The 23,554-nt window shown below is 44.5% G+C and overlaps 2 protein-coding genes across 7 annotated transcripts in view; one reads left to right on the plus strand and one right to left on the minus strand.

Moving 5' to 3' along the window:
• Positions 1-2,402, plus strand: part of rhbdl3 (rhomboid, veinlet-like 3 (Drosophila)) — a 65,589-nt gene extending 63,187 nt beyond the window's left edge. For all 6 annotated transcript variants that reach the window (XM_072558915.1, XM_072558919.1, XM_072558918.1 and 3 more), the window contains one exon: positions 257-2,402. In XM_072558915.1, coding sequence (XP_072415016.1) covers positions 257-528 — 272 coding nt within the window. In that variant the 3' untranslated portion in view covers positions 529-2,402. The remainder of the gene's footprint in view (positions 1-256) is intronic.
• Positions 2,387-23,554, minus strand: part of c39h17orf75 (chromosome 39 C17orf75 homolog) — a 24,972-nt gene continuing 3,804 nt past the window's right edge. The window contains 9 exon segments of the mRNA XM_072558921.1: positions 2,387-3,599; positions 5,688-5,791; positions 6,807-6,943; positions 7,909-7,973; positions 8,607-8,726; positions 11,115-11,172; positions 13,266-13,412; positions 16,204-16,329; positions 18,270-18,353. Coding sequence (XP_072415022.1) covers positions 3,378-3,599; positions 5,688-5,791; positions 6,807-6,943; positions 7,909-7,973; positions 8,607-8,726; positions 11,115-11,172; positions 13,266-13,412; positions 16,204-16,329; positions 18,270-18,353 — 1,063 coding nt within the window. The 3' untranslated portion in view covers positions 2,387-3,377.

Consider the following 23,554-nt stretch of genomic DNA (forward strand, 5'->3'; position numbering starts at 1 on the left):
AAAGATCTTATTTGGAGATGAGCAGGGGATTATCCCCACTTTGCTGGGGACCAACATTTATCTCAGTCAATGTCATAGATTATCTGGTCATTGCCACCTGAATGTTTGTGGGATCTTGCTGTGCACTCTTTGGCTGTCACGGTTTATAACAGTGACTCCACTATAGAAATGTTCTTAATTGGCTGTGAAGCACAGTGTGATGCCCCAGGGCTGTGAAAGCCATTTTTTGAATCCAAGCCCATTCTTTTCTTTTCAGTGAGTTTGGAGTTTGGCCGAGCAGTCTGGCTGCGATTCCATCCAGCCACCCACCCCTCGTACACTCACCCCAGCTTCGTGACTCACCTTGGCGGAGTGATGGTGGGAATCACACTTGGGGTGGTGGTCCTCAGGAACTACGAGCAAAGGCTCCACGAGCAATCCATCTGGTGGATCTTTCTCCTGATATACCTTCTTTTTGTTTTCTTCGCTGTCCTCTGGAACATCTTTGCCTATAATCTTTTGGAGATCAGGTTACTCTCACCAGCCTAACACACGTTGCAACAAGCTTCAAGATGGAGATGGGTGCAAGACTCCAATCCAACAGCAAAGACCTACTAAAATCACAATATTAACGGACTAAACCAATTGGACAAAAAAAACACAAAAGGAGTGGGTGGGATTCTGCCAGGATGAATCGACACTGTGACAACGAGAGAAAAGATTGGTTCAATCATGTCCAAAGGATTGATTTTCACATCACAGTGGATTGATGGACTTGCTGATTTAAATAGTTAGTGATTATCCAAGTTTCTTTTTAAAAAGACATGACAAGTTTTTCTTGATGTTAAATAGGAGAGTCCAGCTACATAGACTGAAGTTGCCCACTCCCCTGACCTCACTGGCAGCTGTAAAAGGTCAACGATGTGGTGTGAAACAGAATGGCATCAGCAATTCAGTCATCTCAATCTCAGCTCCATCCAACGTGTATGCACAATTCAATCAATCACATTCAGGGTTTCTTGGAAAACAGTCTCAGCAGCCTTATTCAAAGGATGGACTAAGAAAACAGCCCAAGAGACTTATTCCAAATCACAGTCCTGTGGCACCCTGATAGTAATGCAATGGTGTCAATTCTCCCAGTAGCCAAATAATCCAGCACCATTCAATCTCTTGGCTGTCCACCTGAGTAGGGGCAAACACACAACGGCTGCATTACAGTGGGATACAGCACCTTCAGGAGAGGCAAGATAGGTAATTAACTTATTCCTAAACCAGTATCCCCAAAGGATTGGACATTACGAGAATGTGAGTGAAGGAAGTCCAATTTTGAAGAGGGCATTCCAGAGTTAGGGCCTCCACTGGAACTACCAAACTTTTTTTAAAAATGGTTTCAGTGTCACAATTGGACCTTTGATTCTAAGTGTAACCTCAGACATTTGAGCACATTTAACTGGTGTAAATAACATTTTGTAACTTGTATATAGCTTGCTCAAACTCCATAAATAATAAGATTATTCCTGGAACAGAATTGATGGGGATGTCCTTATAGGCTGTAGATTATTTGAACTCTCTCAACCCTGCAGGTACTCTGCCTGTATTCCTGATGAAGGGCTTTTGCCCGAAACATCGATTTTCCTGCTCCTCAGATGCTGCCTGAACTGCTGTGCTTTTCCAGCACCACTCTAATCTAGAATCTGGTTTTGAGCATCTGCAGTCCTTGTTTTTAACCTAGATAATTTGAACTGCCTAGTGAGTATTTTAATTTATGGAAGAATTCACAGATCAAACTCAGCTTAAGACACACAAAACAAAGAAGAGACCAAAATGCTAAAGAACTTAAAAATAAATTTTACAAATTTTGATTTAGCCATAAGGTTGAAGCGGAGACATATCTTAAAAGTCATGGAAGCAAAGTCAACGTGGCTGGATTTCCATAAAGAGTTTATTAGAAACCTGGACGTCTTGTGTTTTCAAAGGGTGTGTATATATATTGTGTATAGTTTTAAGGTATCAATACACCAGGAATGCAATCCCCATTAAAAATTTTGATATTGCTTCATTTCAGAAATAAACTCTTGTAATTACATTTCCACAAATGTGCTTATTTTTAAGCAAAGCAGGGAGATGGATGGTGTTATTTCACCTACAACTGCAACAATCATTGCACTTCTGCAAGTTTCTGGGTGATGATGCACTCAAGATGTTTGGGAGAGGATGAAAGATGTTGCGCTGGTCACTCCTCCATTCTTTCTGCCTAAGCCAATCTGGGATCTAGTCAGGCTGAAGTTTGTGATTTGGCTCATGCAGCACACAAACATTGTGTGTTTAGTCCAAACACCCAATTGAATTAAAAGGAGAACCATCCACTTGGATATGAGTAAAGAGGCAGACAGCTCTAAAACAAAGACACATCAGATGAAAACTTTATTTAAGATTCAAACACAGAAGAAATACATTCTAGTTACAAACTGACAGTAATAGCAGAGGAAACTGGGAACTCTTTGTCCTATTTACCACTGGTTAATAGGAGCCTCTCTAAAATGGTGTGTGCTGGATGATAGTCATCTTTAGAATAATGTTACTCTAACCCATCACATTCATTTCCTCAGCTGCTAATGCAGTTATTAAATCCTCTACTTATTACAGGCCCTAAAATTCATTGTGCTATATCTCTCAATTACCAGTTTCTCAGAAACTTTTTCTTGAATAAAAAGTAGTCTTATCTTCTTTTTATCTCCCTCCTTTGTTCCCAAATTACTACCTCCCACCTTCCTCTCCCAGTCAGGAATGTTTTAGGTAGAAGCAAAATTTATTCCCACGTTTCCCCTCCCCCCAAAAAAAATAAGTAGGTAGCGTCATTCCTTGGTTGTCACTTAGTGTAGCCTCCTAGAGGGCCCCTGCTTAAACTCTTAATCCTGTGGGGTTGGGGGTGTACAAATGTAAGTCTAAGTCCTCTCTCAGCTTACTCCAGATTTTTAGTGTTGAATCAATGATGATATTCTGCTGCCAATTCATCCTTCTCAGTCTGCACTGAGAGGCAAGGGCCAGCTATAGTTTCCAGAGACACAATCCCAGTCGCTGTATTGGTGACTGTCAAAGTCTGACTCTCATTGAAGGTGTATTTCACTGCTCACAACACTGGAGATGAACATCCAAACAGCAGGTGGTGGGCTCAGTAGTTACGCAGTGAAGTTAGCCCATAGTAACCTATTTTCTCACAGGCTGCTTAAAGAGCACTTCATAATAGCAAACTCACCAGCCCAGGGATTTCATGCACGAGTGTGATACTGATGGAGAATGCAGTGTTGGTGACTCTTGATATCCACAGCAACAAGCATGACAAAGTAAAGAATAAAGTCTTTGCTAAAATTAATCATTGGTTAGATGTAGCTTTTTTTTCAGTTAGTAGGAGCAATGACACCTTCTTCATACATGAATTCTTCTAGAACCTTCACTACATTCTGAGCCTCAGGCATCTCGACATGTTCCACTTTGACGTTATGCAGAAGGACATCTCCATTGCCACAGTTCTTGAGAAAGACAAAGCATTTGAACAGGGCATAGTTGTTTGTCTCGGCCTGTCGAATGTACCGCTTCAGGCTGTTCATATCCTGGATGGCCTGAGACACACCATCAGGGCAAAAGGGCAGATTAGATCGGAATTAACCAATAATGCAGGCTTTTGAAATAATACATTAACTTGCATAAAAGGTGTAAGGAGTAGAAATTGCATTGAGCATGCTCGGATCAATGGGAAAGAACATCATCCACACTGGTACAAAGATGTACGGACTGAATGATTTGCAGGTTCAAGTTTCACATCCCATCCAACTTTACTTATGCCAGCTTGGGTTATCACAGCAAGGAACCAAAGTTAGAAGATCAGCATTCATGCTGCCAGCTGCATGTGGGCATGTATGCGATCGGGTGGAAGTAGAATTGGTATGGCTGAAGTTAAGAATGAACAAAGGTAAAAAAATACTGAAAAGGAACAGTTTATAGCCCTTCCACTGGCCCCAGGAACTGCTGTACAGTTGGACAGAGTATTAATCAAGATACACAAGGAGCTAGCAACAAAGGCAAGGTGACAATAATGAGAGACTTTATAGACTTCAATCAGTAAAGTAGTTTGGAGCAGGAGTTTGTAGAATACATTTGCGACAATTTCCTAGAATGATATGGTGCAGAACCAACTAAAGAAGAGGCTATTTTAAGTTGTATTTTGTATAATAAGATGGGTTTAATTAGTAAACTCATTGCCAAGGAATCCTCCAAGAGTGATCACAATATGATAGAATTTCACACTGATATTAAAAGCGATATGCGTAAATCTACAACTAGAGAATTAAATTTAAATATGAGGGCAAGCTGACAAAGGTGGATTGGGAAATTAAATTAAAAAGCAGAACAGTAGGTGAGAAGTGATAAGCAATTAAATAAATATTGCAAGCTCTTAAATTCACACTGGATTCAGAAATAAAAACACTCCTGGAAAGGATTTCTATTCACAACTAACTAAAGAGGCTAAGGATAGTATGATTAAAACAAGAAAGTTTATAATATTGCAAAGTGTAGCAATCCTGAGAATTGAACAGTTTGAGAAACTAGGGAAAAATTGATAATATGACAGTAAATTAACAAGAAATTTAAAATTTTAAAATCCACCAGAGCTTCTACGAGTAAGAGAAAAGGAATTTGGCACAAGTGAAGGAGTCTCTTAAAGAGAAAACTATAAGAAACAAAAAATGCCAGAGATGTCAAACATTTAATATTCAGCTTCACAATAAAAGCCACATCAAAAATATGGTCTTCAGCAAATTGGGAACCTAAAGTAATTAATACAAGAATGAACAAACACTGGAAAACGAATGGGACTGAAAGCTGACCCATGCTGTGACCGCACATGGGGGCAGACCACTACTGGTCGTATGGAAAAGTGCTCATTATTGAAGAAGTGACCACAAGGCACTTAAAGAGTCAAATTGGTTCGAAGATATATTGAGCAGGGTGAGTAAGGGAAACCAGTGGATGCAGTGCATTTAAATTTTCTAAATGCATTGGGTCTTTTTGTTAAACAAAATCAAAGGTCATGGGTCAGGGATAATATATTAGCAAAGCTGTGGGGTTCACCTATTAGACTACGTAGAGAATTGATTAAAGGACAGAAAACAATTGGAATAAACAGGCCATTTACATTTCAGCAGGTTCTGACTAGTGAGGGCTGGTGCTTCAGCCATCTTCAATCCACATTAATGTTTTTTTTAAAAAAATGAAGGGACTATGTGCAGTGCATCCAAAGCTGTTGATACAAAGCTAAATGGGAAAATGAGATGTGAGGAGAATAAAAAGTTTCCAGATTGGAGAAGTGGGGCATGGAGGTGACAAAAAGAGAAGTATATTGTGGAGGAAGGTGAAGTTAATCACTTTGGAAGAAGAATGAGATGGGACATTTTTAAGTGATTTAGTGCACTTGAATACACATAGCATCCCATCACTCAGTTTAAAAAAAAGCTAATCACCTACAGAAAATAAAAACTGAAAACTCCCTGGTAAAATCGTCACAGTAAATCCTGAAACCCCAATCAGATGTTGCACCCCAGGTAGATCAGCTTGGCAAAGGCAAAATTGACCTGAATAACTTTTCTGAATTCATTTCTTCTAGCCCTCGTCCTGCACAAGTTTGAGGGGCATGTAGGTAGAATCCTTACCTTCAATTTAAAATTCTCCAGGATTTGCCTTACGAGGAAAGGATTTCCAGTTTCCAAACTGTTTAAAAATGAAGGAATCCAGTCTTCACAAAACTTATTGCTCACTGAAAGAAAAAGAATTGTTGTGAGCACAACCATATTTGCTGAGTAATAAACGATCATAAAAGCTAGGACAATCAGCCAACGTTTGTTCAATGCATACAAAGCAGGAAGCTTCTCACTGCCAATCGCTATTGTTTCACTGGTTCAATGAATCAGCAAGTAACAGAACAGAGCTGAACTGCATCAACTGTGGGAGTACCTACACCATGTGGGCCAGAGAGTCAACATAGCAGCTCATTACCATCCACTCAAGGATAATTGGGGATGGGAAATAATCTACCAATGATACTCAAGTCAAGAATGACTAATAACATGATCAACATCATCCAAGCTCTAGTCCAAGTCACATTATACAATAACAAAAAAAAATTCTGACAGGACTTGGGAATGGAGAGCCTGCTTCCTCTAGTTGGGGAGTCTGGACTTGCAATCACACGATAAATGGTTGACCATTTAAGATTGAGGTGGTAAACGTTTTTGGTTAGAGATTGGTGCATCCTTGAACTCCGCCTCCTTAGAAAGCTGTGGATCGTCAATTGTTGAGCACATGCAAGACCGAGGCTTTTAGATTTTGGGACATGTAGAAAAGGGAGACACATGAGGAGGTGCCGAGAAACTGAAGCTGTGCTAAGAGATCAGATATGAGTGCACTAAATGGTGGAGCAGATGAATAACCACACAGTTTCAGCATTCTCATTCATATCTTTGCGCAGAGTTAGTGCATAGCTAAGCACTATCCCTTCCTGAGTCATCCCAGAGCTTCAGCCACACATAGGTTGTCATTAGAACTAGCATTTCCTTGTTGCCCACTGGGGCGATTAAGGGTTGGTTCAGTAGTAGTATCCCTACCTCTGAATCAAGATCTCATGTGCTCCAGAGGTGTGTAATAACATCTCTGAACAGACTGATTACAAAAATATCTCCAATGGGGCTAGCATACAACAGACTTGAACAAACTCAGGATCATACAAACAAGGGGAATTTTCTTTGTATAGTTCATGGGGATAGAGTTCCTACCAGCATTTTGAAAGGCAGGAGTAGGTTCACTGCAGTCAATAATAATGACTTTCTGTGGTTCCTTAGTCATCGCCTTACACAGCGAAGCTAGTGTGTCCTCTTGGATCAGACCCTGAAGGCTGGCAGCACTGAGAAACCTGGCATAAAGCAAGATTTTTGATCGATGTTAAATGTCGATTTAGCGTCAACAAGAAACTTGAATAGATATTTTATAACTCAACTTGTTAAGAGACATTATGACACACCTCTGGAGCTGGTGGGTCTTGAACCTGAGTCTCTTGGCTCAGAAGTAGGGACACTATCACAGTGCCACAAGATGTTATTACAACTCTGGGGCAGACACAACTTGAACCTGGTCTTCCTGGCTCAGAGATAGCAACACTACCACCACATCATAAGTGCCCTCTCTAACTCAGAGATGGATGCCCCCCTGGGAATCACATCACCCGACCTTAGCTGTCTGCCTAATTACTTTTTCAGATAAATCCCCACTCCTCAATAATCTATTAAATTAAGAATGTCCATTTTCTTTACTTAGTCACTGGCAATCATACTTTTAAGTGACTTAGCCCTAAGCTCTGGAATGTCCCTGTGTAACATTTCAATCCCTCTCCTCTTAAAGATACTAATCAAAAAACCTCCCTCTTTGGCCAAGCCCCTCCTAACATCTCTTCTGTCTCGCTGTCATGTTTGTCTGATTAGGCTTCAGTGAAGTGTTGAAACATTCTACTAATGATAAAGGCAAGTTGTTGTGCAACAATGAAACCACACAGTGTGGAAAACATCAGGACTGATACCTGGTTACATTGAGTTAATTTCAACTGAGGTTGCAATTGGCCAGAGAATGCAGGATAACAATCCAGCAGTTGGGGTCTTGTGGCACAGTGGTAGTTAGTGCCCCAACTTCTGGGCCAGAAATTCCAGGTTCAAGTCCCAACTATTCCAGAGAGGTATCAGCATGTCCAAACAGATGGATTAAAACCACTAAAGATCCTGCAGATCAGTAAATTAAAAATCAGATGACATCTTGATAAGAAACACTAGTCGGTGGGAACAGCAAAACCAGTTACTCGGTACGATTGATAAATAAAGCATTTCTAACCTTTCAACATCCTGTTTTATTTTGTTATCAGCCCCTGTAACTTCAACTGGAGTGTGACTCAAAGCCTAAAACAAATAGAACCCACTGGGTGTTAAAGACCAATACAATTGAGAACCTAAAAATGTTTATCTACAAGCCCAAAACAACCTCAATATTCATTTCAACCTTTGACGTGTTCCTTATAACTTTGTGATTTTTCAATAGAATTGAAGAAAAACATACACAAACATTCGCAGATTGATATTTTATTCTGGCCGGTGTGGGCTTAGGACCATTGCAGTTGCCCAAACTGCACCTATGTCAGGGATCAGAAAGGAAGAAAATAAGAACAGCAACCGTGCTGGTGTTGCTCACTACTCGATGGGAGGTGTATATGCATGTGGCAATTGGATTAAGCGCACACCCCATGTAAAGGTTATACAGTTTTACAAGTCCCAGGCAAATCCCTAATCTGTGAGGAGTTAGCTGATCTCAGCCAGAACACTGGTAAAGGTAGAAGTAATTGCAGCACCCAATGGAAAAGAGCTGGGCATCCTGCCGGAATCCGGGGGGGGGGGGGGGGGGGGGGGAAAGAAGAGAAGTGGGAAAATGATGTGAGTCAGCAGAATTCTTCAAAATCAGGGGAGGGAAGGAATAACTAATGCAATTGCATATTGTAGATAATAAGTAAATGTCTATTTTGCTGTATAAATACTCACGGCCCGCAACAGAATTGGAAGTTTGTTCTGAAACAGCTGCAACACCCTCTGTATGTAGAGCACGGCATCATCATACCAGCTGCTCAGGTACGGCTGGATATGCAGCTCAACAGCACCAACCTGTGGGACATACACAAAGTTAAAGTTTCATCTAATGAACAACAAGCAACACAAAGCTCCTGGCCCTAATCGCCCGGATGTGTGCTGGGACACCATAACCTGCATTTATATATCCCATAAATATAGTACAGTTATTGTAATGAGCATACAGAATCTAACTCAGAGCCATTTAAGGAGAGATCAGGGCAGCCAAATAAAGCTTGGTAACAAAGATTTTAAGTAATACTTTAAAGAAGTAGTGGGAGATGGAGGAACAGACAGTTTTAGGAAGAGAATCCTTTGCAACAGAGTGAAAGATTAACTCAATTTCTCCCTCCACAGCTGTTGCCAGATCTGCTGACTTTCTCCAGCATTTGTTTTTATCACTACTACGATGTTCTGTTTCTTGTAATAAAGCGCAGCATCCCTTCAAATTACATGCTGTGCCTAAATACTAACGTCTTGCCTCATGCACCAGAACACCTAAATCCCTCTGCCCCTTAGAATTCTGCAATCATTCTCCATTTAAACAGGACTTTTTAAAACAAAATTCTTCCTGCCAAAGTGAACAGCTTCACGTTTTTCTATATTATATTCCACCACTCAGATTTATAACCATCTGCAACTTCCTCACATCTTCATAACAAACTTTCCTACTCATTTTTGGTATTACTTGCGAATTTAGCTACCATACCTTCACTCGCTTCCTCGAGAGATTGATGTAAATTGTAAAATATTGAGGGTCCAGCACAGATCCCTGCAGGATTCCACATGTCACATCTTGCAAATGAGACAGACCCATTTATGCATACTCTCACCCTGAACCTATCTTCTATGTTAATATATCACCATCAATACCATGAAATTTTATTTTCCATAACAATATGGCATCTTACCAAATGCCTTCTGCCATTATGGTACACCTACATGCTCCCTTTGATACACTACTCCTTCAAAGAACTTGATAAATTGTTAGGCATGATTTCTCTTCAACTAAGCCATGTCGACTCTTCCCAATGCCTGAAATTTCTTAAGTGCATAGCTATAAACTCTTCAGTGGAAAACTGTAACATCATCTTCGCAAAAGATGATATGTAAACAACATATAGTTTCCTGTTGCTGACCCCCTCCCTTCTTGAAGTTGAGGGGTTATATTTGATAGTTTCAAATTCCTTCCTGAAATTAAGGAAAAGAAATTAGAAAGCTGGTGCGTGGAAGCTGTTCAGAAGGCACCCTGTAGTATCAATGCAGTCATACACCTGGTCATCAATTGAAGGTTCACATGCAAACAGAAGCTGCAGTTATGATAGGATGAATTAATGCTGTACTGCTTTGGCTAAGTATTGGCCGTCATGCAGAGACAAGACAGTGACGGTCAGTGGATTGTCCAATTACAGGTAGTGATACCACTGTCCTCATCTACAAAACATGTTTTCTGCAGGGAAATGAGCAAAGGAGCCCTACCTGAGCTTTTCTCTCCAAAGGCATGAATGCCAGCACAACTCAACTGAGGTATGCTCAGCTGGAGATTGAAACAGAAACAATCCTGATCTAGTCAGCTAAGACTATGATATTTCACGATTTCTTAAATTAAAAGATAACATATTAGGTCATCCACATTGACAAAGGGAGGGACTGTTTGAAAAGAAGCATAAACTGCAGTGAAGCACGAACATTAAAAAGATCTCATCCTCTTCTAGGTGACATCAGAAATTCAATCCTTGTCAACTCCCACCTACCCACAAAACAACTATTAAAATCTCTTTGTCCTGCCTGGTGATTATTTCTGAAAGTAGCAGACAGCTAAACACTGCCCATGTTGCTTCTGTTTTTGGTGTTGGATGAAACAGGTGGCTCAAGCCCACGAGGCTTTAGGGAAGTGTGAAACTCTAGTAGCTCACAGTTGGATTACGGTGTACAATACTGGGCTCCACACTACCGGTAGGATGTTGAGACAGTAGCAATATTACAATGCTGATTCATAAGTAAAGTTGTTCAAAATTAGATTATTCAAATCCAAAAAAAGACAGATTTGGAACAGTTACTTTAAAACAGAGATAAAGAATGAAATGGTAAAGGCATTCACAATAGAGAAGACAAGATAAGTGGAACCAGTTTCCAGTGAATGAAACTCGCGGATAGAAGATTAAATGAGAGAGATTCAGACTAAATCAAGAGAGGAGAAGGTTTTTCAATGAAGGTTGCAAGGTTGTTGGCTCCATTGTTGGAGTTTGCAATTTTTAAAATATGTGTCAATATTTAAAAATTTTGATTGCTGGTTGACAAAAAATGGGAAATAACAGAGCAGGGAATTAAGATTAGGGAGTGTGGTGAGAAGCAGCATGAGGTTGGGTCAAACAGCCTGCTGTAATTTCTATGTAAATAGAAGATAAATAATAAAACTTTTACCTCAGCAGCCAAGTAAAGGTGCAATCCCTGGGCGTATTTATCCAACTCTATTCTGAAAGTATGATCTTGTTAAGCAAATGAACATTTCCACAAAACATCCATGAACTGCAGTTTTAATTTGTTTAAAACTTGGACTTTTAATTTTTTTTAACTCCTCAATCACAGAGGAGTTAATTCTGAGTTAGTCACAGTTACATGAACACAGAATGCCTTCTAATAAGGTGCAAGACCATCAGCAAGCACAGGCAGGTTACTGAACAAGGGAAATGGATCCTGATCTAGAGAATGGATTATGGAATAATGCTCTAGAGCATGTGTCAGGTCGAGTTTACTCCCTAGCCCAATGACATGAAGATTCAACCATAAATTAAAGAGATGCCATCTGCACCAGTAATGGCTCAGTTCAGATTGAGGATTGTTGAGGCAGTACACTTTAGAGTCTCTGTCTTCCTTCCATCTCTGCAGTTTTATTCATGTGGAAGACTCAACAGTCATTGTTGGCTGTTCACCCAATTGTTGGAGTGGTGCACAGGTGATGTCTTATTGCCTCCCTCCTCCAGCCCTCTCTCTAATACTCCCCACGTTTACCAGGTGTGGTCTCTAGTTGGTATAGGACGCCGGTATTTAGAGAAGGGATATACCACACTCTCATTGATGGAGACTACAACTGCTGCTATTTCCTTTGGCTTGAGAATGAAAGTGTAGGTATGTTTTCTAATTCGTGTTTTAATCAAGTGCGGACCACCCTACACAGACACAATAAAAGGGCAATGCAAGCTTACAGTTCCTTCAGAGCTCTTGAATCGTATCTTCAAGAACAGGAAAGAAACATCTTAGCAGCTGGCAGAATATACCACTTAAGTAATGTCTTATATCAACAAACTTCAGCAATGATGCGGTTTTCCTTCAGATGAGAATTATATGTATTTTCTGTTGTGTGGTGGCATTTGATAGAATCCTAATGTTTTGTCTTCTTTCAGCTTTATAAATCAGTGATACAAGTTACCAGTTAGAGAGCTGCCAGTGCTATCTGATGGCTCTGCTCCATTTGGGATTCTGACTGGTGAACTTTACAGGTGTAACATTTTTGCAAAACCTTTTTTGGCTTCTAAGTGTGAGGCTTCAATAGTATGGTTTGTGGATTGGGAGCGAGCACTACTGGTAGGAATGTTTGTGGAAAGCCTGAAGATTGTGTCTACGTGATCAGATGGCCCAGTGTGCTGAGGAGTGGCAGATGGAGTTTAATTTAGATAAACGTGAGATGGTGCCTTTGGAAAGATAAGTCAGGGCTGGACTTACATGCTGAAATGGTAAGGTCCTGGGGAGTGTTGCTGAACAAAGAGACCTTGGAGTGCAAGGTGCATAGCCCCTTGAAAATGGAGCCACAGGTAGATAGGATAGTGAAGGCGGCGTTTGGTCAGTTTTCCTTTATTGGTCAGAGTACTGTTCAGGAGTTGTGAAGCCATGTTGTGGCTGTACAGGACATTGGTTAGGCCACTGTTGGAATATTGCATGCATTTTTGATCTTCCTCCTATAGGAAGGATTGAAAGGGTTCAGAAAAGATTGACAAGGATGTTGCCAGCGTTTGAGCTATAGGGAGGGGGCTGAACAGGTTGGGGCTGTTTTCCCTGGAGCGTTGGAGGCTGAGGGTGACCTTATAGAGGTTTATAAGATCATGAGGGGCATGGATAGGGTAAATAGACATGGTCTTTTCCCTGGGATGGGAGAGTCCAGAAGTGGAGGGCATAGGTTTAGGGTGAGAGGGGAAAGATATAAAAGAGACCTAAGGGGCAACGTATGGAATGAGCTGCCAGAGAAGTGGTGGAAGTGGATACAATTACGTAAGGGATATGGGCCAAATGCTGGCAAGTGGGACTAGATTAGGATATTTGGTTGGCATGGATGAGTTGGACTGAAGGGTTTGTATGACTCTATGACCACAGGAATGTTTCAGTTCAGTTAACAGTGCAAACGGAGTACCCTCCTAAAGTACAGAACTCAGTTACTTATGGGAAAGACTGGTGAAGAAGGGCTTATGCCCGAAACGTCAATTCTCCTGCTCCTTGGATGCTGCCTGACCTGCTGTGCTTTTCCAGCAATGCATTTTTCAGACTGGTGCCAACATCAGAAACTGCTCCTTTGAAGGATATAGTTCAAGGCTCTTCTCTGTACTGCCCAGAAAGCAGAGAACATAATCAATGACCACAGGTATGGATTCCAGTTTGTTACTTTCTGGCCCTGGGGGTGGATCCTGCTGGATGAGGCAATAGTAACAAGCGACTGTCTGCTCGGCTATGCTGCAAATAAATAAACGCACTTCAATTAGTACACAGTCTTTAGCTTTGTGTCATTAACTTGCTGCATGCATAACGGACCATCTCAGTCTCATTGGAGACAACTCCCTATAGCAAGTGAAATACTCAGCTATCTCTGGGTTTTCTTATATTTGTGATAGTTCTTTAAAAAAAGGCACCATGATGCTCCAGATTTGGTTTGTGATTTCATGTAGCGATTAATTTTGTTAAGTTTTCCCCTTCCCTGGATTATACTAGAGCAGTGTTGTCTACTTTCTTACTTACTGACCACAAGACCAGTGGGGAATCTGGATGTGGCTAGTAACGATGCCAAATACTGAACAAAACCCACAATTGATTGAGAATCTCGTGGTCTCAATTCTCCAATTCATACTGCAAGTGTGAACTTTTAATTTTCCGTTTTATGGCTTAACAATAATGCAGAATGCATAAAAATTATTAAATTACTTTGAATGCTTTACTCCCTTGATTAGTGAATGGAGGTGGATAGGTGGCTTTGTGGCATTATCATCAGACTATCCAGAAACCCAGGTAATGTTTGGTGACCTGGGTTCGGATCCCACCATGGCAGGTGGTGGCATTTGAATGCAATTAAAAAAAAGTCTGGAATTAAGAGTCCTAAACTAACCATCACTGTCAATTGTCAAAAAAAAAACTCCAGCTGGTTCTCAAATACCTTTTAGGTCAGGTCCACAAGTGAATTCAGACCCACAAATGTGGCTAACTCCTGTCTACCCTCTGAGATGGCAGAGGAAGCTATTCAGTTGTAACAATCTCCAGCACAATGTTCAGCTCCGCGATATTGAAGTAGTCCATGTTCCAATGCAATAAAATCTAGACAGTATCCAGGTTTAAACTGAAGAGTGGCAACGTAATATTCACAACCCACAAATGCCAGGCAATGACTGTCCCCAATAGGAGACGATCTAACCATCACCTTGACATTCTGTGGCATTACCATCACTGAATCCTCCACCCCTATTATCCATCACCCGCCCCATCTACCACCCTGAGAAAAAGAACCGGAAATGACATCACTAACCCAAAGAACCCCAAACATATAAATAGAAAGCATGAATCATTAGCAGTGCTTCGCACAGAGGCCCACTGAAGATGTTACCTAGAAGGGTGACAAAACATCTGGAAATGAACCTTCCATCCAGCTCAGTGAGCAAACCTACATCCAGAATAGAATCCTCCACTGTCGAACATCCTGGGGTTCCCACTGACCAGAAACTGAACTGACCTAGCCAAATAGAGTATCCACAAGAGCAGATCTGATGCTAGGAATTCACAACAACTAACTCACTTCCTAACCCCCCGCCGAAAACTGTCCACCATCTACAAGACAAATCAAGAGTGTGCTGGAATACTCCCCATTTGCCTGGACGGGTGCAACTCCCACAATGCTCAAGAAGCTTGACATCATCCAGGACAAAGCAGTCCACTTGATTGGCACCACATCCATAACTCCTTCCACCACTGCTCAGTAGCAGCAGTGTATACCATCTATAAAATGCAGAAATTCACCGAGGTTCTTGAGATTTTCAAATTCATGATGAATACCATCTAAAGGGGCAAGGCAGCAGATACATGAGCTGCAGCTTCCTCCAAAGCCACCCTGAACAATGCTCCCTCTAAGCTATACAGCTGCACCTGCTGCAGCCACTCCTCGTTTCCATGCACAGTGCTGGCACATCAAATATGATGTCCGATTCTGGAAATCACTGCCACACACACATTTCAGAGGCCCTTGCAGTTAGTAAAGTTAAATGGATCACTGATCCTGACTTGGAATTATGTTGCTGTTCTTTCAGTGTTGTTAGGTCAAAGTCCTAGAATTCACTCCCTACAACAAACAGACTTCAATGGTTCAACAGCACAGTGCACTATAGCTTGTTAATGGCCAAGTCGCAATCAGCAATAAATGCTGGATCAATAAGTAAGGCCCACATTCCTGAATGGATATTAAGAAAAAAGCAGCCCACTTCTGAAGGAGCTTTACCAATTAGCTCCATTGCCTAGCTCTGTCTCCCTAGGCCTTTCCAGTAGCACTGCACTGTTGGAGTTGCTGTGTTTTCGATGGGAAATTAAACCAAGACTTCTGTATTCCTGTGGGCATAAGGTGATCAATGGTCTGGTCTGAAGATGAACATTCTCCAAGAGTCCGAAGAATATTAACTGCTCAGGTGCATCACTAATACATAGCAACACTTTATATGACCTGATAGATAAGTATAAATTGATTGTCACATTTCCTTCCATTACAACAATTGTTTTTCCTGTCCGGCAACAGCGGGAGACAGAGTGGAGGTAATGTTGGGACCAACAGGCTGCCGGGAAGGTAAGCAAACAGTATATATTTGGGCAGCGGCTAAATCCGAGCTACTACACATGTAATACACGAGGTCACGCGTTCAATGTGAGAGGAGAAAAGTTTAAGGGGGATACACGAGCCAAAGCACTTTACACAGAGGGTAGTAGGCGCCTGGAACGCATTGCCAGCAGTGTTAGTAGAGGCAAGTACGGTAGATTCATTTAAGATGCACGAGTAGGTGGGGAGCAGAGGGATACCAATCCTTAGGAATTGGGCAATAGGTTTAAACAGGGGATTTCGATCGGCATAGGTTTGGAGGGCCAATGGGTCTGTTCCTGAGCTGTAAATTTTCTTTGTTCTAACAAACTTCAACAAGAACTGAATTAACACTTTGCACTGCCTCAAGATTGTGAAAGATTCTATATAAATGAAAATTATTGAATCATTCTTTCTTACCTCAAATCCACCGCTGCTATTGTGCCCATTTTGTTTAAAAGAGCCCCTTTACTGAGGCGTTTAGCAACGAATGCTCGAAGCTCTGACTCAGCTACAACAGACAAGTTAGATGCCAATAAAGAGAGGCTGTGGAAAATACAATGGTTTGTTTGCTTAGCAAATTGCACAAAGCATTTCACAAACGTAAACATCTTTACAGACTTGATCTTATCTTCAGACACATTTTTGTGTTTACAGACTCATACAGCTATCCACTATTGACCAGTATGGAATTAGTAGATATACCTTTCCAACATTCAAAGAAGGGACAGACTCATATTTCACGGGGACAATAAATGTTACCCAATCAAGGAAAAATGACTTGTGGTGAGTTGCCACACCATAGAAACAGAAATTGCTGCAGAAACTCAGTGGGAAGAAAGCAGAGTTAACTGAATCAGACAGAAACATGGCAGAGGATTTCAAAGTTTGGGAGAAGATTTGTAGCTCGGGTGCTCGTTGTTGTGGTTCTGTTCGCCGAGCTGGGAATTTGTGTTGCAAACGTTTCATCCCCTGTCTAGGTCAAGCAACATGAATTCGATTGGAACAACACTACCATTATAGGGCAAGCCAAACAGAGAACAGCCAGGGAATTCCTAGAGGCATGGTACTCATCCACAGACTCTATCAACAAACACATCGACCTGGACCCAATATACCGGCCACTGCAGTGGACAGCTCGAACTGACAACCGGAAGCGGCAGAGACGGGCCACTATAAATACCAGAGAAAACAGCACAGAAGCGCTTCACAGGAGGCTCCCAAGCACTGAGGATGTCACCTAGACAGGGGACGAAACATTTGCAAGACAAATTCTCAGCTCGGCGAACAGAACCACAACAACATGGCAGAGGAGTTGGACAAGATGAAAAAGTTGACAGTGTGGCAGTGGTTGATTCGCTGGGCCAGTAACTCAGGGAACTCAAATTGAAATCATGAGAGTCTGAGAGCTAGAATTTCATAATAAAAAAAATTGGAAATAGTAAACAGCAGTTGCAATATCACAAAATCCCATTTTACACACTCCAATATCCACCTCTCAGTCTCACTCACACGAGTACATGTTCCAATTTGGCAAATTTGCCATACCCTCCCTGAACCATACTGCCACATTCCCATATTGGCAAACCAGATGGAATTGGAAAAACATTTATTTCTGAGCACGGCAAAAAACAAACATGATTGTCCAGTCACTATGATAATCTAAATTGGCTCAGTGCCTGTTTTCAGACACAATAGTTTTAATTTTAACATCCCCTCATTATTAATTTATCCACTCCCGACACCTTGAACCAGCTACGCTGAACGACTGGTGACGTCCCTCTTTATTAGATTAGATTAGATTACTTACAGTGTGGAAACAGGCCCTTCGGCCCAACAAGTCCACACTGACCCGCCGAAGCGCAACCCACCCATACCCCTACATCTACCCCTTACCTAACACTACGGACAATTTAGCATGGCCATGTGTTGAAGGATTTGGAAAGTCATTAAAATACAGTGTGATGGTTTGTTTGTACCTGATTAAACTTTGGCATTAACCATTTTCTGACATTTTCTCAGGTAACTGTAAACGTTGCTTTCAGTCAGTCTGCATATACAGTACATTCTTTCAGAATACATACACTGGAATCACTGCCTCAGGGAGACAGCATGAACTCCATCCCCAGCAAAATGAAATACTGCTAATGCTCATTCATAGTAAAACATGATTTTGACAACAGCCAGCACAATTAAAACAGAATAGGAAGAAAAGGACAGCACTAAACTAATAGTCTGCCTGTTAAACTGTTAGACATTGCTAAATCAATGTCTTGTTTAGGTCCATTCATCCAAACAATTCCAGTCAATATTTATACCGAAATTAAAAACTTTTATGTTTTGTAGTTTGATTTGATTTGTTACTTGCCTCTCGTATTTAAAACATTTGCAAGCACATAATCTTTAAAACTCTATCAAGCAGTTCTAGTTGCATAGCCCTTTACAGAACAGAAATTTAAGGGGTGACACTGCAACATTTCCTTTACCTGAAATCCTCCTGAGACACTGTATCCTTGGGGCATGTTTCTAAACACTCATTTCTGTCACCATCATCTCCTAGTGGCAGAGACCTGGAAGACAATTTGCAATTATTGCTCCATTTCCACTGTAGTACAGAGGCAGGGGACACTCCCAGCCATGATTCAGTGGGCAGCAGAAACAGAGGTGTTAATACACCCATCATAAAGGCTCATTTATAATCGCAGTGCATGTATTGTATGAATTAGTGATCACATTCTTCCAAGTAAACCAATTAATTAACAGAACCACTTGGACAAAAAAGTGGTTGAGCAGTGATTCTTTGTATCACAAAAGCCATATTTCAGAACTGGTAGCTTTCACCAAGGGTTCTTGTTCCTCTCCACATAGCCTGTCAGATCCAGTCCAGAGCATTTCCAGCTTTTGGTTTTAGTACAGTAACAGAAGATTTACTTTTCAAATAACAATGAGGGACGAAGTATGAATTACAGGAATCAGTAAAGAAATAGAGGCTATTCAGCTCATCTAATTCACCTGTTCATGAAAACCAAATTTGTCCTCTAATAATCCAACTGGCTTGATTGACCCAGAGCTTTTTCCACACACCACACACCTCCCCCCCCCCTCCCCCCACCCCACCCCGACCCCCCGCAACTGTGTTCTCTTGGGATTAAAGTATTAAGTCCCTCCCATACATTACTCCTTTGCCCTCTGACTTGAGTTGACATATTTTATTCAGACCAATAGAGGTGGAAGAGTTGTCCCTGGCAGAAGTCAGCATCATAAGTGGCCTTACTAAACACAAATCCAAGTGAGCCAATTCAACAAAAGGTGCATCTCATTCCTACAGTGCCGACAATTGTATTGAAGAAACTCTGCAGGTGATATAGAGGCATAGAGATGTACAGCACGGAAACAGACCCTTCGGTCCAACCCATCCATGCGAAACAGTAAATGTTTTGAGTTTTTCACAACTGCAGCTCTTCTGTTAAAGAATCACAGCGGACTCAACTTGTTTCTCCTGATGCTGATGCTGCCAGAGCTGCTAAGTTTTTCCAGCATTTTCAGTTTTTATTTCAGATTTCCAGCATTGGCAGTATTTTGCTTTTGTTAAATTATATTATTGTGAACGTCTTTCTGATAGTATCCTAATCAGTGATCACAGGAGTCCAATCTTACAGGTGCATAGTTTGGGATTGAGCAGTTAACGGAGGGAAGAATAGCGACAAAATACAGGAAGAGGTGAATAAATTCGCAGAATGGACATGTTATTGGCAAATGAACTTATATACAAGTACAAGTTTGTACCCTTCGGCAGGAGAAGTGATATATTCCTGGGAAACTAAGAAGCTGAAGTATAGAGATCAAGGATACCAAAGCATGAATAACGTTCATAGGGGTATAACAAAGCAAACAAAAATGCCTCATTCCTCATTTCTACAGTAAAGATATGTGGAATATGTAGAGTCTTGATTTGACCACACACTTGAGTACTGTTAACATTTGGTCTCCATATACTATTAATGATACAGGTGCATCAGAAGGAAGCATTTAAACATTTACCAGTATAAAACCGTAACTGTTACATTTCATACATTACATAGTGACTGCACTTCAAAAGGATTGTAAACACTTTGGAGATCCTAAGGTAATTACCAATAGTAATGACGATACAAATGGATCCAGGGATGAGGGATTACAGTTGCATGCATGGACTGGGGATAATATCTTTGTTTTCCTGACAAAGAAAAGACTCAAACGAGACTTCATACAAGTGTTTAAAATCATCCAGTATTTAAATGAAGTCAGAAAGAAGGAACTGCTCCGACATGAAAGAGGACAATCAGAGGGCACAGATGTCAGGTGACTGGAGGAGAACCAGACATGATAAGAAAAGCTCTCAAATTTGGATCTATCAGAGTTCGATAGATTCGGGATCAGTTCCTGCGGATTGGAGGGTGGCTAATGTTGTACCACTTTTTAAGGTGGGAGAGAGAAAACAGGAAATTATAGACCAGTTAGTCTGACTGCAGTGGTGGGAAGATGCTGCAGTCTATTATAAAGGATGAAATTACTACACATCGGGATAGTAGTAACAGGATAGGTTAGAGTCAGCATGGATTTCTGAAGGGGAAATCATGCTTGACTAATCTTCTGGAATTTTTTGAGGATGTAACTCTGAAGATGGACCAGGGAGATCCAGTAGATGTAGTGTACCTGGATTTTCAGAAAGCTTTTGATAAAGTCCCACATAGGAGGTTAGTGAGCAAAATTAGGGTGCATGGTATTGGGGGCAAAGTACTAACTTGGATGGAAATTTAGTTGGCTGACAGGAAACAAAGAGTAGTGATAAATGGCTCCATTTCGGAATGGCAGGTAGTGACCGCAGGGATCAGTGCTGGGACCGCAACGTTTTACAATATATATATAAAAATTAATAGAATAATAAAAAGACAAGATGGTATTAGTAATAACATTAGCACATTTGCTGGTGATACTAAGCTGGGTGGCAGGGGGGAGGAGGAAGATGTTAGGAGATTACAGGGTGACCTGGACAGGTTAGGTGAGTGGTCAGATGCATGGCAGATGCAGTTTAATGTGGATAAATGTATGGTTATGCACTTTGGTGCAAGAACAGTGGGGGGAGAAAAGAGGGAGGGAGGGGGAAAGAGTGAGGGAGGGAGGGGGAAAGAGTGAGGGAGGGAGGGGGAAAGAGTGAGGGAGGGAGGGGGAAAGAGTGAGGGAGGGAGGGGGAAAGAGTGAGGGAGGGAGGGGGAAAGAGGGGAGGGAGGGGAGGGGGAAAGAGGGAGGGAGGGAGGGGGAAAGAGGGAGGGAGGGAGGGGGAAAGAGGGAGGGAGGGAGGGGGAAAGAGGGAGGGAGGGAGGGAGGGGGAAGAGGGAGGGAGGGAGGGAGGGGGAAAGAGGGAGGGAGGGAGGGAGGGGGAAAGAGGGAGGGAGGGAGGAGGGGGAAAGAGGGAGGGAGGGAGGGAGGGGGGGAGGGGGAAAGAGGGAGGGAGGGAGGGAGGGGAGGGGGAAAGAGGGAGGGAGAAAAGGAGGGAGAGAGGGAGGGAGAAAGAGGGAGAGAGGGAGGGAGAAAGAGGGAGAGAGGGAGGGAGGGAGGGAGGGAGAGAGGGAGGAGGGAGGGAGGGAGGGAGAGAGGGAGGGAGGGTGGGAGAGAGGGAGGGAGGGAGGGAGGGAGGGAGGGGGAAAGAGGGAGGGAGGGAGGGAGGGAGGGAGGGGGAAAGAGGGAGGGAGGGAGGGAGGGAGGGAGGGAGGGGGGAAAGAGGGAGGGAGGAGGAGGGAGGGGGAAAGAGGGAGGGAGGGAGGGAGGGGGAAAGAGGGAGGGAGGGAGGGAGGGGGAAGAGGGAGGGAGGGAGGGAGGGGGAAAGAGGGAGGGAGGGAGGGAGGGAGGGAGGGGGAAAGAGGGAGGGAGGGAGGGAGGGGAAAGAGGGAGGGAGGGAGGGAGGGGGAAAGAGGGAGGGAGGGAGAGAGGGAGGGAGGGAGGGAGGGGAGGGAGGGAGGGAGGGAGGGAGGGAGGGGGAGGAGAGAGGGAGGGGAGGGAGGGAGGGAGGGAGGGAGGGGGATAGGGAGGGAGGGAGGAGAGGGATGGGGAAGGGAGGAGGGGGAAGAGGGAGGGAGGGAGGGAGGGGAAAGAGGAGGGAGGGAGGGAGGGGGAAAGAGGGAGGGAGGGAGGGAGGGAGGGAGGGGGAAAGAGGGAGGGAGGGAGGGAGGGGGAAAGAGGGAGGGAGGGAGGGAGGGGGAAAGAGGGAGGGAGGGAGGGGGAAAGAGGGAGGGAGGGAGGGGGAAAGAGGGAGGGAGGGAGGGGGAAAAGAGGGAGGGAGGGAGGGGGAAAGAGGGAGGGAGGAGGGAGGGGGAAAGGGAGGGAGGAGGGGAGGGGAAGAGGGAGGGAGGGAGGGAGGGGGAGGGAGGGAGGAGGGGGAAGGAGGGAGGGAGGGAGGGGGAAGGAGGGAGGGAGGGAGGGAAGGAGGAGGAGGGAGGGAGGGAGGGAGGAGGGAGGGGGAAAGAGGGCGGGAGGAGGGGGAAAGAGGGAGGGAGGGAGGGGGAAAGAGGGAGGGAGGGAGGGGGGGAGGGAGGGAGGGAGGGAGGGAGGGAGGGGGAAAGAGGGAGGGAGGGAGGGGGAAAGAGGGTGGGAGAAAGAGGGAGAAGGAGGGAGGGGGAGGGAGGGGGAGGGGAGGGGGAGGGAGGGGGAGGGAGGGGAGGGAGGGGGAGGGAGGGGGAGGGAGGGAGGGGAGGGAGGGGGAGGGAGGGGGAGGGAGGGGGAGGGAGGGGGAGGGAGGGGGAGGGAGGGGGAGGGAGGGGGAGGGAGGGGGAGGGAGGGGAGGGAGGGGGAGGGAGGGGGAAAGGGGAGGGAGGGAGGGAGGGGGAAAGGGGAGGGAGGGGGAAAGGGGAGGAGGGAGGGAGGGGGAAAGGGGAGGGAGGGAGGGAGGGGGAAAGGGGAGGGAGGGAGGGAGGGGGAAAGGGGAGGGAGGGAGGAGGGGGAAAGGGGAGGGAGGGAGGGAGGGAGGGGGAAAGGGGAGGGAGGGAGGGAGGGAGGGGGAAAGGGGAGGGAGGGAGGGGGAAAGGGGAGGGAGGGAGGGGGAAAGGGGAGGAGGGAGGAGGGGGAAAGGGGGGGGAGGAGAGGAGGGAGGGAGGGGGAAAGGGGGGGGAGGGAGGGAGGGAGGGAGGGGAAAGGGGAGGGAGGAGGGAGGGGGAAAGGGGAGGGAGGGAGGGAGGGGAAAGGGGAGGGAGGGAGGGAGGGGGAAAGGGGAGGGAGGGAGGGAGGGGGAAAGGGGAGGGGGGAGGGAGGGAGGGAGGGAAGGGAGGGAGGGGGGAAAGGGGAGGGAGGGAGGGGGAAAGGGGAGGGAGGGAGGGAGGGGGAAAGGGGAGGGAGGGAGGGAGGGGGAAAGGGGAGGGAGGGAGGGAGGGGGAAAGGGGAGGGAGGGAGGGAGGGGGAAAGGGGAGGGAGGGAGGGAGGGGGAAAGGGGAGGGAGGGAGGGAGGGGGAAAGGGGGAGGAGGGAGGGAGGGATGGGGAAAGGGGAGGGAGGGAGGGAGGGAGGGGAAAGGGGAGGGAGGGAGGGAGGGAGGGGGAAAGGGGAGGGAGGGAGGGAGGGAGGCGGGAAAGGGGGAGGGAGGGAGGGAGGGAGGGGGAAGGGGAGGGGAGGGAGGGAGGGAGGGGGAAAGGGGAGGGAGGGAGGGAGGAGGGGGCCCGGGAGAGGGAGGGAGGGAGGGAGGGGGAAAGGGGAGGGGCGGGAGGGGAGGGAGGGGGGGGAAAGGGGAGGGAGGAGGAGGGAGG

Source organism: Chiloscyllium punctatum, chromosome 39, assembly GCF_047496795.1.
Source record: "Chiloscyllium punctatum isolate Juve2018m chromosome 39, sChiPun1.3, whole genome shotgun sequence".
In the NCBI taxonomy this organism is placed as follows: Eukaryota; Metazoa; Chordata; class Chondrichthyes; order Orectolobiformes; family Hemiscylliidae; genus Chiloscyllium; species Chiloscyllium punctatum.